General features: G+C 39.6%; 1 protein-coding gene across 1 annotated transcript in view; it reads right to left on the minus strand.

Moving 5' to 3' along the window:
• Positions 1–13,585, minus strand: part of LOC102035419 (delta-1-pyrroline-5-carboxylate synthase) — a 26,614-nt gene that overhangs the window by 5,817 nt on the left and 7,212 nt on the right. Inside the window, 10 exon segments of the mRNA XM_031063462.1 lie at positions 1–15; positions 2,706–2,926; positions 4,002–4,101; positions 4,752–4,825; positions 6,743–6,887; positions 9,279–9,403; positions 11,086–11,176; positions 11,701–11,853; positions 13,173–13,277; positions 13,368–13,517. The exon segment at positions 1–15 is cut by the window's left edge and continues 3 nt beyond it. Coding sequence (XP_030919322.1) covers positions 1–15; positions 2,706–2,926; positions 4,002–4,101; positions 4,752–4,825; positions 6,743–6,887; positions 9,279–9,403; positions 11,086–11,176; positions 11,701–11,853; positions 13,173–13,277; positions 13,368–13,517 — 1,179 coding nt within the window.

Here is a 13,585-nt window from a genome sequence, read left to right on the forward strand (position 1 = left end):
GGCCAAAGCAGACACCTGTCAAAGGAGTTTATTATTGGGAAAAAAAAACAACTTTAAATGTATTCTGGTTCTTTTGTCAGAGTAACACCCATAAAATAAAACCAAGATTTTTTGTTCAGCTGATTTACTCAATATTAATCTAGTTTTCCTTTCATGGCTCTGAAAAACCATTACAAGTAGCAGCACATCTAACTCCAGAAAGTAAATATGCTAATTTCAAGAACAAACTTGAGTTTTCAGGGTACTATTGCGATGGAGAGACTACAGTGAACAAGTCAGAAGAAACTATGGACATAGGGCTTCATTATGAATTGCACAGCTGTGTGGGCAATTACCCCAAGGAGAATAACTTTAGCTGCAAGAACTCTTGTCTCTAACCATTCCAGCAGAGATTGGTAAATAAGCTCTTCCTATGAACAGGAAAAATATTTTCATCATGCTGTCTAAAACAGGAGTCATAAACAGACAACAGTTGCTCTAAGCAAAAATTTTAAAAAAATTGAGACAATAGGCCCAGCATCATCTTTGGTTCCATGTTTATCACCAGAAGAAACCGATAGATATTGCTGCTCTTCTGTTCAAGGTGTTAGATTTCACCCATTTAAGTCCAGCAACGCAAGAGGGTTTTGCTCCTTTCTACCTCGGAGTACATCCCATGCAAAAAGCTCTTCTTCAAAACTTATTTTACTTTTGTATTCTTTTTTGTATTCCTCATTCCAACTTCATTCACTATGGCCTCATAATTTGTCCACCTACTTAAAAAAAGTTTAAAAGCATGCACTCCTTTGGAAAACAAAATCACCTCCTCTCCAGAGGTGAGTTTATTCTCTTTAGAATAAACAAACTCAGTATTTTAAGTTATTTTGCTGTATTACTGTCTTCTGGGAAAGATTATATGTATCATTATCATCACCTGTATGTATATTCACCAAACGTACACTCATTAGAGCGTCTATTGTATATTGTTGAGATGCTGATGTCAAAATTAGCCAGGTTCACATCTAATAAGAAGTTAGCTTGGTGGCACACTTTAGATCCTGATTCATAAAATAACCAGCCAGATACATCTTTCCCCTTCTAGTATCAAATAGGTAATAATAATCAAAACGCTTGATAACCTACCTCATTTGAAAAGAATATTGAAAACAAGAAACACATTAGAAAAACACATTGAAGTGTAACCGTCTGGGAAGTCTGCCTTACATAACTATCATGCGTCTTTTTAACAATTAGACATTAAAAAGCCATCTGATTGGCTTTCAAAAGTACCTTCTATCTGCCCCTTCAGATCACTATCATGAAAAGAAACTAAACAAATAAACTTATTTAAGTAAAGAGGCATAAGATTAAAAGAAAGGTTTTGATCTGGTTTGAAAAGATGAAAAGAAAAAAATACCAAGAATTAAGACACAAAAATCAAAATTTTCTGTGATTAAAAGTAGAACACTGAGTAAGGGGTTTCAAAATGGTTCAGTCACAAAGACTAGTAGAACATGACTACACTTCAGAACAACAACTGGACTTGGTGGAATCTATACAATACAGTCTCTGAAGGATACTTGCAATTTCACCCTGTAAGTATTAGAGGCAAACATGCTGTTTGTATATGCTCACTTGAAGCTTATTAAATCTTAACCCAAACAAGCATGAGGTGCAGTAGTAGACTAAGAGGAGAGACTGCTCCTCTCAATCAGAGACCCTCCTACTATCAGATACAGGATGGGGCAGAAACCATGCAATTCAAATGCAGAGTTATCAAAGATTATCTTCTGAAGTTGCATCAGGAAGCCTAATGTGAGTATGAGGACAGGAGGTTAGCAAGAAGCAAAGCGACTACCAAGACAAGCTATCCCAAGTCTGTAAAACAAAGCAGGGGAAGGGAGGGCAGGGCAGAGAAGCCAGCAGGAGTCAGTCTGGTCTAAGTTTTTAAGATACAACAAAGAGAAATAGGAAGGCATCAGCTATGCAAGGCAAGAGACCTGGGCTGAAGCCCAGGAAGACAGACACAAATTCAACAGGGTAACATACCAGTTATCTGTAACAAAGTGCTGGTAGTCAAGGAAGACTAGTGCCTTTTTGTTTCATAGGAACTTTTCTTACCGCATACTCCTTTTCACTGTAAGCGGGGACTACTCACAAAAATCTGGCATGAAGTACGAAGCTGTCCACTCATTGAGCCTCACATCCTCAAAGTGGCTGTACCCATCATTTTCTACTCAAACACCTGCTCATTAGAAAACTCCTCAATCAAGCTTCCTAGATACCTAATGTTAATTGTGGGAAGAAATGTTGCTAATCAGGTTTTTTTTGTTCGTTTGTTTTCATTTTAAAATCTACTTCAGTTGCTCAGTAAAGTAGTCGAGAATTAGAAAGTAAGACCAAGGTTGCCTCTGCAACATTAGTTAAGCATCCATATTTTCATGCATTTTTTAACAGGATTTACTTATAGCAACACTTCCACACAGTGCTGCAGAGGAAAGCATTTGCCCTTAATATAACTGCCTTATTCCTGGCGTAAGACAAATGATTAACTGAACACTGCAGAAGCAAGTCCTGAAAACACCTCTGCACAAAAAACAGTGATGCCAAAAAAAATCAATTGTAGAAGAATCCAAGCAAGAGTCCTTTGAAACAATACTTTTTGTAGTTTCCTGTTTGCTTGCCAGAAGAAATACTCAACAGTGTAATCTACCTTGCTTACAAACCTGTGGGAGACAGTCAGGACGAGATTCAAAGATCACGAGAAGGACACCAATTGGCACTGTAACCTGCTCCAAATCCAGGTCCTTTGCTATTCGAGTTCGTCGAATTACACGGCCGACACTGTCCTGCGAGGATGCTGCAATCTGACGCAGACCAATAGCCAAGCTGTTTAGCTTTGAAGTAGATAGACTTAGGCGTTTCAACAAAGGGAGGGCTAATCTCCCTAAAAGAAAGAAAAAGTTGTGCTGAAGATAGATTGGTCTTCCTAGGCTCAAGCAGAAATGACTTAAATGAGTGCTGAACCTAAGGAAAATTAAGATATTTCCCACACCCTAGCAAGTAATCTACCTGAGATTAAAAATGCATAGCAACAAGTCTAGTAGTCACAATAAAACCCCTCAAATATGATGACTATCTCACGCACCACATTTTCAATTAATGAGGTTTAAGTGCTCGGTACATGAAGCAACCACACAAACTACCAACATCCAGAAAGATAAGGTTTGTCCTATTTCATGTACTGAATGCATGACTGAATTTCCTACAAACTTCTACCCTTGCAGTATTTCTGGAAGGTCTAGGCAGTAATTGCATCCTTCTGTTTTACAAACAGAAACATCAAAGCACAGACACATGCATAGCATTTCTGTGCAGACTGGGCAAGAACAACTTGAATTTTCTAGTCTGAACACATTCAAACAGTAAGTTAACCCAGCAATGTCCCCTCAAATACTCTGGTCAGTGGTGCCTTCCACATAGTACTACAATTCATGATGTGTCCTTTTCATATACTTGTTATGCCACCAAGTACACATCTCAATCCCAGCTTCTCAATGAATGTATCAGCCTAACACGGAAGAGGGGGTTTCATCTGAGCCACCCAAAGAGAACCTTCTTCAATCAGAAGGGGACAACTGATGCTTTGGCAAGCATCAATTTAAGTGTAGAGATGATAGCCTTCCCTTCAGGAACCAAACATTACATTAACCAGCCCAGAAGATACTCACTTTGTTCATGACAGTAACAGAGATATTTGTTCCATTTTTAAAAAATTTTTTACAATACACTACTTGGTGTTTTGCACTGCCTCAGTATCTTCTCTGAAGAAGGCATCTGTTTTATGAATGAAGGAGGCTGCGGCTGTTTACACTGACAAGCTCTCAAAGTCCTGGGTTCAATAATCTGTATCAGCAATACTGCCCAATCCCAGGTGACAGAAGATTCTAGTCTGCTCATTTGTCTTGAGGCCCAGAGAGGTCCAAGATGACAGTATTACTATGGAAGGTTTGAAGCAATACCTTTATTTTCAGCCTCCTCTAAGTCCTTCTTGTTTGCCAAGAGAATTTCTTCCCTCTGGTCCGTTAGTAAGTCAGCAAGACGATAAATAATCTCTGCTCTCTGAAAGAGAAAACATTTTCTAAACTGACTCCTTACTCAAAGCCCATGCTGTTTGACACCTAGTTCCTATAGTCCATTTATGCTGACCACATCCTCTCACTATCTTAACCTTCCCGATACTTGGGCAGCTGATTTTTCCAGACCACATCACACTGAAAAAGAAGACCAAACACTGCTTCAGCCTTTACCTTGCTTTTTATTATCTTGCTTTCCTTTCCCAGTCTTCTTCACCAAACTCACATGTTCTTCCTTTAAGACTACCTTGTACCACATCATACTCACCTAGCTGCAAAGCAGTAATTGTCTACAGCTCCACTTTTGTATATATGTTGTATGCTAAACTCAGGTGTGAATGGAGCAAGTTATTCCAGCCAATTCTTCAGCAGCTTGAACCACAATTCACTTCTGTGTGTTACTTGATGCTATCAAAATTATTTAAAACCCCACATGAAAGCTCATATTACTTCACAACCCCAAGGAACATGATCTTTTTGCTTTTATCAGCTTTAAGCAGGCTACAATACAAACAATGGATCTGACACAGAAATAATATATTCTTGTCCCAAGAGGTTCATTTATGTGATAAGCCTATGTTGTAAAACTTGCCACACATGCACATTATTAACAATTTGGTCATACTGTTCTGTCACCTGCTCAGGCTGTAGAGCCGCCAAGGTCCTGCCACCAGCTCGAGCCATTTCAGCCTGCTGTTCTACAGTAGGGCCTGCAAAAAAAACCCAAAAATATGGTATGCAGACAAAGTAACAGCACAGGCAAAAGTGAGCACTAGCCCATTTGTCTTCCAATTCTTTATTTAGAGCATGAAACAGTTTTTAACAGACAAATTCAAGAAAAATGTTGTATCCTAATACAGAAAAGTCTGTACCTGACACAAAAATACTGTTATGGTCCCTACATAAAGAATCATCACAAAGATTCTGTCTCTGTGTAACAGCAAGTGTGCAGCATGTATCAAAAAGGCTCGATAAAGTCCAAAAGAACAACAGAATAGCTAAGTCACTAGGGCATAGTAGGCTACTGAAAGAAAAGAGGGAAACTTTGAAAAGTTTAAGTATCCAGCTGAGGAATGTATGCGTGGGAACACACAAACAATAATGGAAACCAAAACCCTAGTAACAGCTTGCAGAAGTATTGCTTTCCCTGCCTTTCCATGTATGCATTTTAGAAGCAAGGTGCGGAAAACAGATTGCGTTTCTGTTTCAAGTCACCGTGTTCAGGTTGCATTTCTGCAAAGAATTCTCAAGTAGCTTGTGAAAAATTTGCCATTTTCAACTCTCCTGAAATAGCCTGTAAACCAGGTATCTTGAACCCAACCTTCCATTTAAGAAGAGTCCCATGGAAACCTTCAGAGTAGAAATTATAGAGAGGTATAGTGGGAAGTGTAAGAAAAGAACATGTGGACATGAGAATAATTGTCACCCTGGTTTTTTAAGATTTTCTAGGCCTTCTGATACGGACATTCTTGTGGTGAACTTTCTCAGACACTTTCTGTAAACAACTGATTGTTTTGTCTTCTTTTATGGAGGAGGAGAAAGTTGATGGACTGATGGTTTAACCAGTGTCATTGGAGAGGTGTCACTGTTACCCTCCAATCTGCTGTCACTTTTGGAAAACTATAAATTTTGGAGTCAGAGAATAAACTTCCTCTTTCTTCCTTCACCTGGAGAACCGTGGTGTGCTTGCATTCTTGCGTGTCCGATAGCGACAAATAATTAGACTAATTTAAGACATCTTAAGCCAGCTTCTTGAAGTGATATAATACTTTACAAAATATGGCATTTTTTAGTATTCTTGGAGAAAAATTATGTATGTAAGCAGATACACTTGATTTTCTAAAGTTACTTGAATTTCCAAAGTAGAAGACAAAGAGATGACTGGAATAAAGAGCACAACAGTCCACAGGGACAGTCTTTTGCTACTTATAATATCTGTGACTCAGAACGGGACCACAAGATTAGAAGCTTTACTGCTGATACCAACTTCTTATAGTGAGGCTAACCAAAAAGGTACTTGAGCATAATGACACCAAGTGCATTCAAAGGATGATCTGATATATTTATACAAGAAATCCATTAAGGATTACTATACACAAAGAAATTCACTTGGCTTAAAGTGAAAGTCAAAAGTACCACCCCAGTATCTATTCTGCTAAGGTGAGGGATCTTTGGTCTGATTTTATCCAACAATTATTACACAGTTCCAGCAATGCAGTGACAGGAAAACATTCCTACCTACCATACTAGAAGGCTGAGTCATAAAAGAAATTCATGATAAAAAATAAACCTAAACACTACCTTAGTTCAGTAGCACATTCTATATCCATATTCTCACAGTGAAATCATGGATACTTGATGATAACTCTTAAGACTACCAAAGGCAAAACTTCTACTCTACTCATTGCATTCTTCAAATGCAAGTCTGATGTACCAGTTTATTAGCTGGAGGGAAGAAGAGCAGGGAATTCAGCAGTTTCTACCCCTACTTCAGAAAATACCTTTCAAAACCCATTTTGCAAACAGAGAGTGGTTTTCCAGTTATTGCACAGCTCTAGACAAATTTTAACTCTAACTTTTGAGGAAATCTCCACAACTCTCAAGGTACACATTAACTCTGTACTCACCTGCAGGTTTTACCTCTGAAAAAAAAGTTCCTACTTTTTTCCCTTCTACAATATCTGTGATGACATGACCTGAGATCTTTGGGTGAGTTCCATTTGCAATCACTACTGAAGTGCCTCCTTGCAGGGCCCACAGAGCTGCTTTCACCTACAGGAAAGGACAGAGCCAGTTGCAAGAGATCCACTGGTTATTTCAATCACCACTCTCAACAAGACTTCTTGGTCCACTCTGATGGCCAGATTGATCGCTTATGCTTTCAAAGAGCATTCAACACACTTTGGGAATCTCTGAACTTCAGTGCTGGAATACTGGTATTTGCTTAATCCTTCTACAGTATGTTAAGTTTACATAACGATTAGCTCATTAGTAAGGGTCCTTTGAAATCCCTGTATACTGACTGGTCCTAAGATTAGCCTCTTGCAACATTTTTGAGCAGAATATTATTTCTCTCAAATCCCAGATGCTATCTGCTGAAGAGGTACTGCCAGTGATTTCCTTCATTTATTTTCCCAGTCAAATATTTGCCAATATGGGCAACATTATCCACTACCTATATTTAATTATGTGTCATTTATTTAATTGCAAAAGCTTCTCTGCTTTGCTTCTATGCTTTCCTAATATGGTTCTACAATTTGGTATTACAGTCCACAGTCACTATGAGACACAAATGTCAGATAGGCCTATCCCATCAAATTCAGCTACCAAAAGATCATCAGCCGCTTCATTATTGCTCAAATGTCACACTAAAAACCAAGATTTGTTCTTTGAGCCACTATCTGTTTTCTATAATTGATGCTCCAGTTTTCCAAAAATGTCTCCTACATTCTCAACTGTAGCAAATTTTTGTTACAACACCTGCATCAAGATTTGCCTCTATGTGACTCAAAAGACACCAAGTAACTCTTACAGATTATTACTTTTACAATAAAGTGCTCTCTAACCTTGGCAGCTTTACCTTCAGTACCTGGAATTGTTTAAATTATCCTAGAAGCCAGATAAAGGAAAGTCATTCCTGAATAAGCTTTGCACATTCCATAATTACAAATGCCTCCTCTTTTTGCCACCTTCCAGCCCATGCTCTGGTACCTAAGTGTGTGCCTTACCTGAGTGTTCAGAAAAGGGAATAATCAACAACATAACTGGTGAAGAATTTTACTTTGGTCTTTTCCTGTTTAGTCAAGATCTGCTTTGGTTTTTACAGACAACTTTCCAGATACGTCCCAGGGAAACGTGCAGCAATTTAATACTACAGCAGTGCATATCTCAGCCTCATGAGAGACATATGCTGAAGTCAAAACACACCCATGTTTATCTACTCACAGCAATGAATACTGAGACCACCTGACTACACAGGCCTAAAACCTGTTAGCCCTCCCACCTCTACTAATCTTGCGCTCAAAAACTGAAGTACCTTGGTCTCCACCAATATATCCTTCAGAAGCAAACAGTACATTGTATAAACTCAGAGAGGAGAGGGAGGTACCATATCAGAATTAAGAGACGGGGATTCCCAAAGTCTTTGAATTATCACATAAGTAAGAATTGAGATGGACTCCAACTTAAACCACAAAAATGCAGATCCAAATGTCACCTTTTAAAATCTACTTGAGTGTAATTCTTTACTTGCTCTTTTCAATTCACATCGACCTAAAAGAAAAGCAAAAGGAATCCACACACCATTTCAGGATACTCAAAGAATAGCTGAGGCTGGAAAGGATCCCTAGAAATCATATAGTCCAACTGCCTGCTCACAGCAGGGTCAACTACAGCAAGAATCATCCAGCCAGGTTTTGAACATCTCCAGATAGAGAAACCACGGGTTCTCTTGGCAACCCGCTCCAATGCTTCAGCAACCTCATTGTAAAATTCTCACATTTCAGTTTATTCACTTGTATTTCATTCTGAGCCCATGGCCTCTTGTCTGTTCCCTGGATACCACCAAGAAGAATCTTGTTCTGCCTTCTGTAAACCCTTCCCTCAGCTACTTATACCCAAACCTTCTCTTTTCCAGTGTAAACAATCCTAGCTCTCAGCCTCTCTTAGTGTGACAGCACTCCAATTCTTTAATCATATTCATGTCTCTCTGCTGGTTTCACTGTAGCATGCCATGTCCTTCCTGTACTGCGGTATCTAGAACCACACACAACTCTACAGATGTAGTTTCACCAGTGCTGAGTAGATGAAAGTAATAATTTTCCTCGACCTGATGGCTATGTTCTTTTCCATACAACCCTGGTTAGCCTGCTTTGCCCAAAGGCCATATTGCTGGTGTACATTCCATTTGGTGTCTACCAGGATCCCTATGCCCTTTTCACTGAACCTGCATTCAAGGCAGTCAGTTCTCCAGCTCATACCAGTGTCCCCAGGCATAAGACTCAGCATTTCCTGTTACTGAACTCCTAAGGTTCCTGCCTGCCCATTCCTGCAACCTGCCAAGATCCATCTGAAGCATAAGATCCATCCAGCAGCACAAAGCACAACCATCTCATGTAGCTCCCTCTCCTTCCCAATTGTGAAGTAATTGTTCCATATTTCTACCTTGGCTTCCATGCCACCCATTCCCACTCGGGATTTGGTTCCAAATGTTACAGACTGCTGATCTCCTGGGTAGAATATGTCAATAAGCTTTGCGTCATCAGACCCTGGAGGGCTGTCAAAGAGTCCTGAAATAAATCATAAAAATCAGTTATATACCTTCATGTCGAAAGCTCACCCATGAAAAAAGGAAAAAAAGAGAAAACAACAAAAGCAACCAACATGAGGCTAAAAAGCTGTGTTCCGCTTTATAGGATTGAAAACTTCCACTGAATCCTTCTTGTCATGGGACTGAAAGCACAAAATTCTTAACTGGCAGACCCAAAAGGTATAGGTTTATTGAAGACCTAAAAATAAGAAGCCAAAAGCCCACATGCTGAATAGCAGCAAGCAAGCTGGGAGGTAATGACATTTGGTTGAGGTTTGAGACATTTTGCAGCTTTCAGATGTTCAACATCGGGCCTTACATACACCTCAACTGAACTTACAAACCCTCAACCGAACTGGCAAAGAATAGTCCTCCTCACCAAACACTCAGACAATATTCTTGAAAGGTGGATTGCACAGTGAGAAAATAGGCAATTCAGAAACATGTAAAAAGGGTAACTATTCAATTCTACTAAGAAGGAACACAACACTACAGAGACATGCTCTTATTAGCATTTTTTAAAATCAAGTAATTTAATGTCACTACGCTTGGAGTTGAATGACACTTTGATTTACCCAACATATTAAACTTCAGCTCTACCACTACACTTCCCAGAAATGCTATGTGCAGAAAAACTGCCGCAACAAACTAGAGAGCAGAAGTGCAGTCTATCTGTGTCCATCCTTGATAGCTTGGGAAGTAGAGGACATCTCTCCATAAACAAGCTGTCACATTGAATGAATAAGCTTGGAGGAGAGGTGGGCTGGTTTTGGGTTTTTTTCCAAACTCTTTTGACTATTTCTAAGACAGTCATTTTGACTAGGATTAACCAGCTAGAACAGAATTAACCAGCTAGACTAGAATGAAACCCAGCTGCATTTGCTAAAAGAAACAGTGCTTATGGAAAGACACCTCTTTCCTCCTCAGGGCCACAAGCATGTGCTGAAGGCCAGGATCTACTGAAAGAAACCCATCTGGAGAAGACGAAAAGAATATGTGACTTAAGGTGATCTGGACTGCATTGATCTGAAACTGTACCCACTACCCTCCTCTCTCTAGAACAGGAAGTTCGACATCCATAGGTGACAGGCTTATGTCATAACAACACAGCTCAGAAGACTAGAGCAGTGTAAGTCAAAAGTAAAGGAGACAGAAAAAGCTAGCAAGACCCAGGTACCTGAAAAACAATGACCAGGACTTGCTATACACTGATAATTCACTGACAGAACCTGCTGCCAGAAGAAACAAACCATTGTAGAATAGTATTTGGTTTATACTCCTGATTCAAGACGCATAGCTTTTATCCTGGATACTATTCCTGACTATCATACAACTCTGAGAAGCTATCAGAAGTACCATAGTACATGTGGTATTCTGGGATCTGGAACAGGTCTCAGGTTCACATGCATTCTCATCCACTCAGATTCAACAGTGTGTCAGTGTTTGGTTTGCAATGTACTACAATAACTCCTTAAGGCCTTTATGCAATGTTGATGCCACAGCATCAACATTGGGTATAGGCCTTAAGGAGTTATTGTAGTACATTGAAATTGTCCTTGAAAAACAGATGAACTGAAGAGATAAGTAAAACTGGAAAAGAGGTTGGTTTGACAATCTGACGTGTTTCACTAAAATCAGAAATTAAAGAAATTACTCACAAACCTTCCACATCTGAAAGTACAATCAGGAGATCAGTTTTCATTTCCACAGCCAGTCGTGCTGCCAGACTGTCATTATCCTTCACACTAATTACCTGCAATACACATGCATATCAGAAGCAGTGAATAGTGTGAGGAACTAAGATATATTTGGTGCCAACACAAAAAAGCAATTTACCTCAGCACTAACAAGTCCTTCTGTGCTACTTTTTTCACACCCACTGGAAACTTCGAAGGTGATCTTTGTGTGAAAGTACATAGCTTCAGTAAAGTGGTATCCAAATGACAAGCAGTGTCATCAGTACTTCCATTTATCCACCTTAGTGCCCAGTGACAGGGCAAGAGGCACTAACTGAGGCTGTTTAAGAAGGGGTGCTGCAGAGGCATGCTTGCTTTTGGTAAAGCAGACAATATTTGCCCTGGTTTCACCCCACAACACTGTATCATGCCAAATACAGAGAGTCTTCCAGTACTCTCTGTCCACATACTAATTCTGTATCTTTGTTTCTCTGCTGCAGACTTCAGAGGTCCCCTGTTATGGCATTAGTCAAGTACACATTATTGCTGCACCATCTGCAAGCAGGACCCCCCTCCATTGCAATACTTTACCCACATTTACCCCCTGCAGATCACTGTTTGGCTCTGGAGGTGGAACAACTGCATCGTTAGTGTTAATTATAGGGACAATATTCATCCTTAAAAGCTCATGTAATGTTCCATTTAAGTTGCGACGCTTCTGCTCATCGTGAAAATCCAGATTGGTGACTAAAATCTAAGAGGAAAAAAGAAACTATTTAGCCTACCACCTTTCCTGTAAGAACATCATATAAACTTATGTATTTACATGTCGTAACAGAGCAGTCATGCCTTTTGGGTCACTACAGAAACAAAAGCCACATTTAAAAGATATAGAATACAAGTGATAAATATTCTTTCCACAATATGAGCAGGTTTATTCCACTGAAGCCTGTAATAGCCTATCTCAAACTGGTAGGTCACACGTTCCAAGAATGAACTTGGAAAACAAGATCGAACATAGATGCTCATGATAACTACTAAGGCCCTGGACAATTCAATAGATTGCTCAAGATGCTGCCTTTCCAGTTTTTCCTCCCACTTTAATGTTCCTACTTGTAGTGAGCAGAAGGGGTGCTTTATATCAAAACTTTCTTCCACTCAGTAGAACTCACTTGCTCTTCTGAAATAATCTTGCCTCCTGCATGTAGACAGCACCCCTTTCTTTCAGTTGTTTTTTCTTTTAAGACAAAAAACACCCTCAATGTCAGCTCTGGAGAGATTTTTTTTTTTTTTACTCTGTCATTGGACATTTGAGAGCTAAGCAAACAACTCCACCACTCAAATGTACAATAGCACTTGGAATCAATGTGTATGCTAAGTTTTTTGGCATGGGCAATCAATTATTTTATATCAAAGGAATGATGGTTACCTACAGATTTGAAAAAGATTGCAATACAGCATGACCTATCATGATTTTTAGCTATGTTATAAACAATTTGGACATATTGGCTCTACCATAGTACAGTAAAGAGTTCCTCCAAGAAAACTTCATACTAGGCTCCTAAATTTGTTAAAAGTGTCTAAACAAATAAGGCCTTACAGTTAAAGCAATTTTGCGTTTTCAGAGCATCTAAGATAAGCAAAGCCTGTTTAAGAGTAATTCAACTGAGTAATTCAACTTGCAGCCTTTAGTATAAGACCCAGGCCAGGGATACATCATCCACAAGTTGGAAAGGTTCCAAGAGGAGATGGACAGCAAGTTCTGAAGTATGGATATGTACTTCTGTCAGCTTTACAGAAGGTGTTGCAGTTTAGCAACTTGCAGTTTTTAAACCCTCCCTTTGGACCATCAACTTCACGTTTTGTGAAGAGATCTTAACAGATGCTCCCTGCCTATAAAAGAGCAGGACACACCTGAACTCCAAAAAGAAAAAGCATAGTCATTTTATCTTAATAATAGATAACTCAGTTTCCAAAATATTTACCAAGGCATTCTTGATTAAGCTACCATTTATGTGACAATAATAAGCTCCAAAAGTATCAAGTCAATCTAGGAAAGAAGGAGTGCCTTACTTGAGCTGCACAGATGCTGTACTGCGTAAACATGGCCTCATACAGAGCCATTAATCCACTCTGTCCAGCTGCTGCACAGGCTCGGGCCTCCAAGACCGGAATAGCCTACAAAGACAAAGAACAGCCGTCAGGCAATGACTTGAACAGGTAGTACCCAACACTCAAGGAAAAGCAGGAGTGCCACCAGCCTCTCACCATATCTTTTAGCTGACTCTGGCCTGAATGAAGTGCTTGTCTCACACTCTGAGAAAGCAATATCTCATGACGCAACCGCTGCTTTCCAAAAGCTACAGCCCCACTGGTGACAATCATCATCTCTCGGCCCTGATTTTGCAGCATTGAGACCTGTAAGTACAGGAAATAAGAAACCGCGCCTGGCATATGATCAGTGAGAGCAAAACAGTCCTGGCTAC

Source organism: Geospiza fortis, unplaced genomic scaffold (genome assembly GCF_000277835.1).
Source record: "Geospiza fortis unplaced genomic scaffold, GeoFor_1.0 scaffold298, whole genome shotgun sequence".
Lineage (NCBI taxonomy): Eukaryota > Metazoa > Chordata > Aves > Passeriformes > Thraupidae > Geospiza > Geospiza fortis.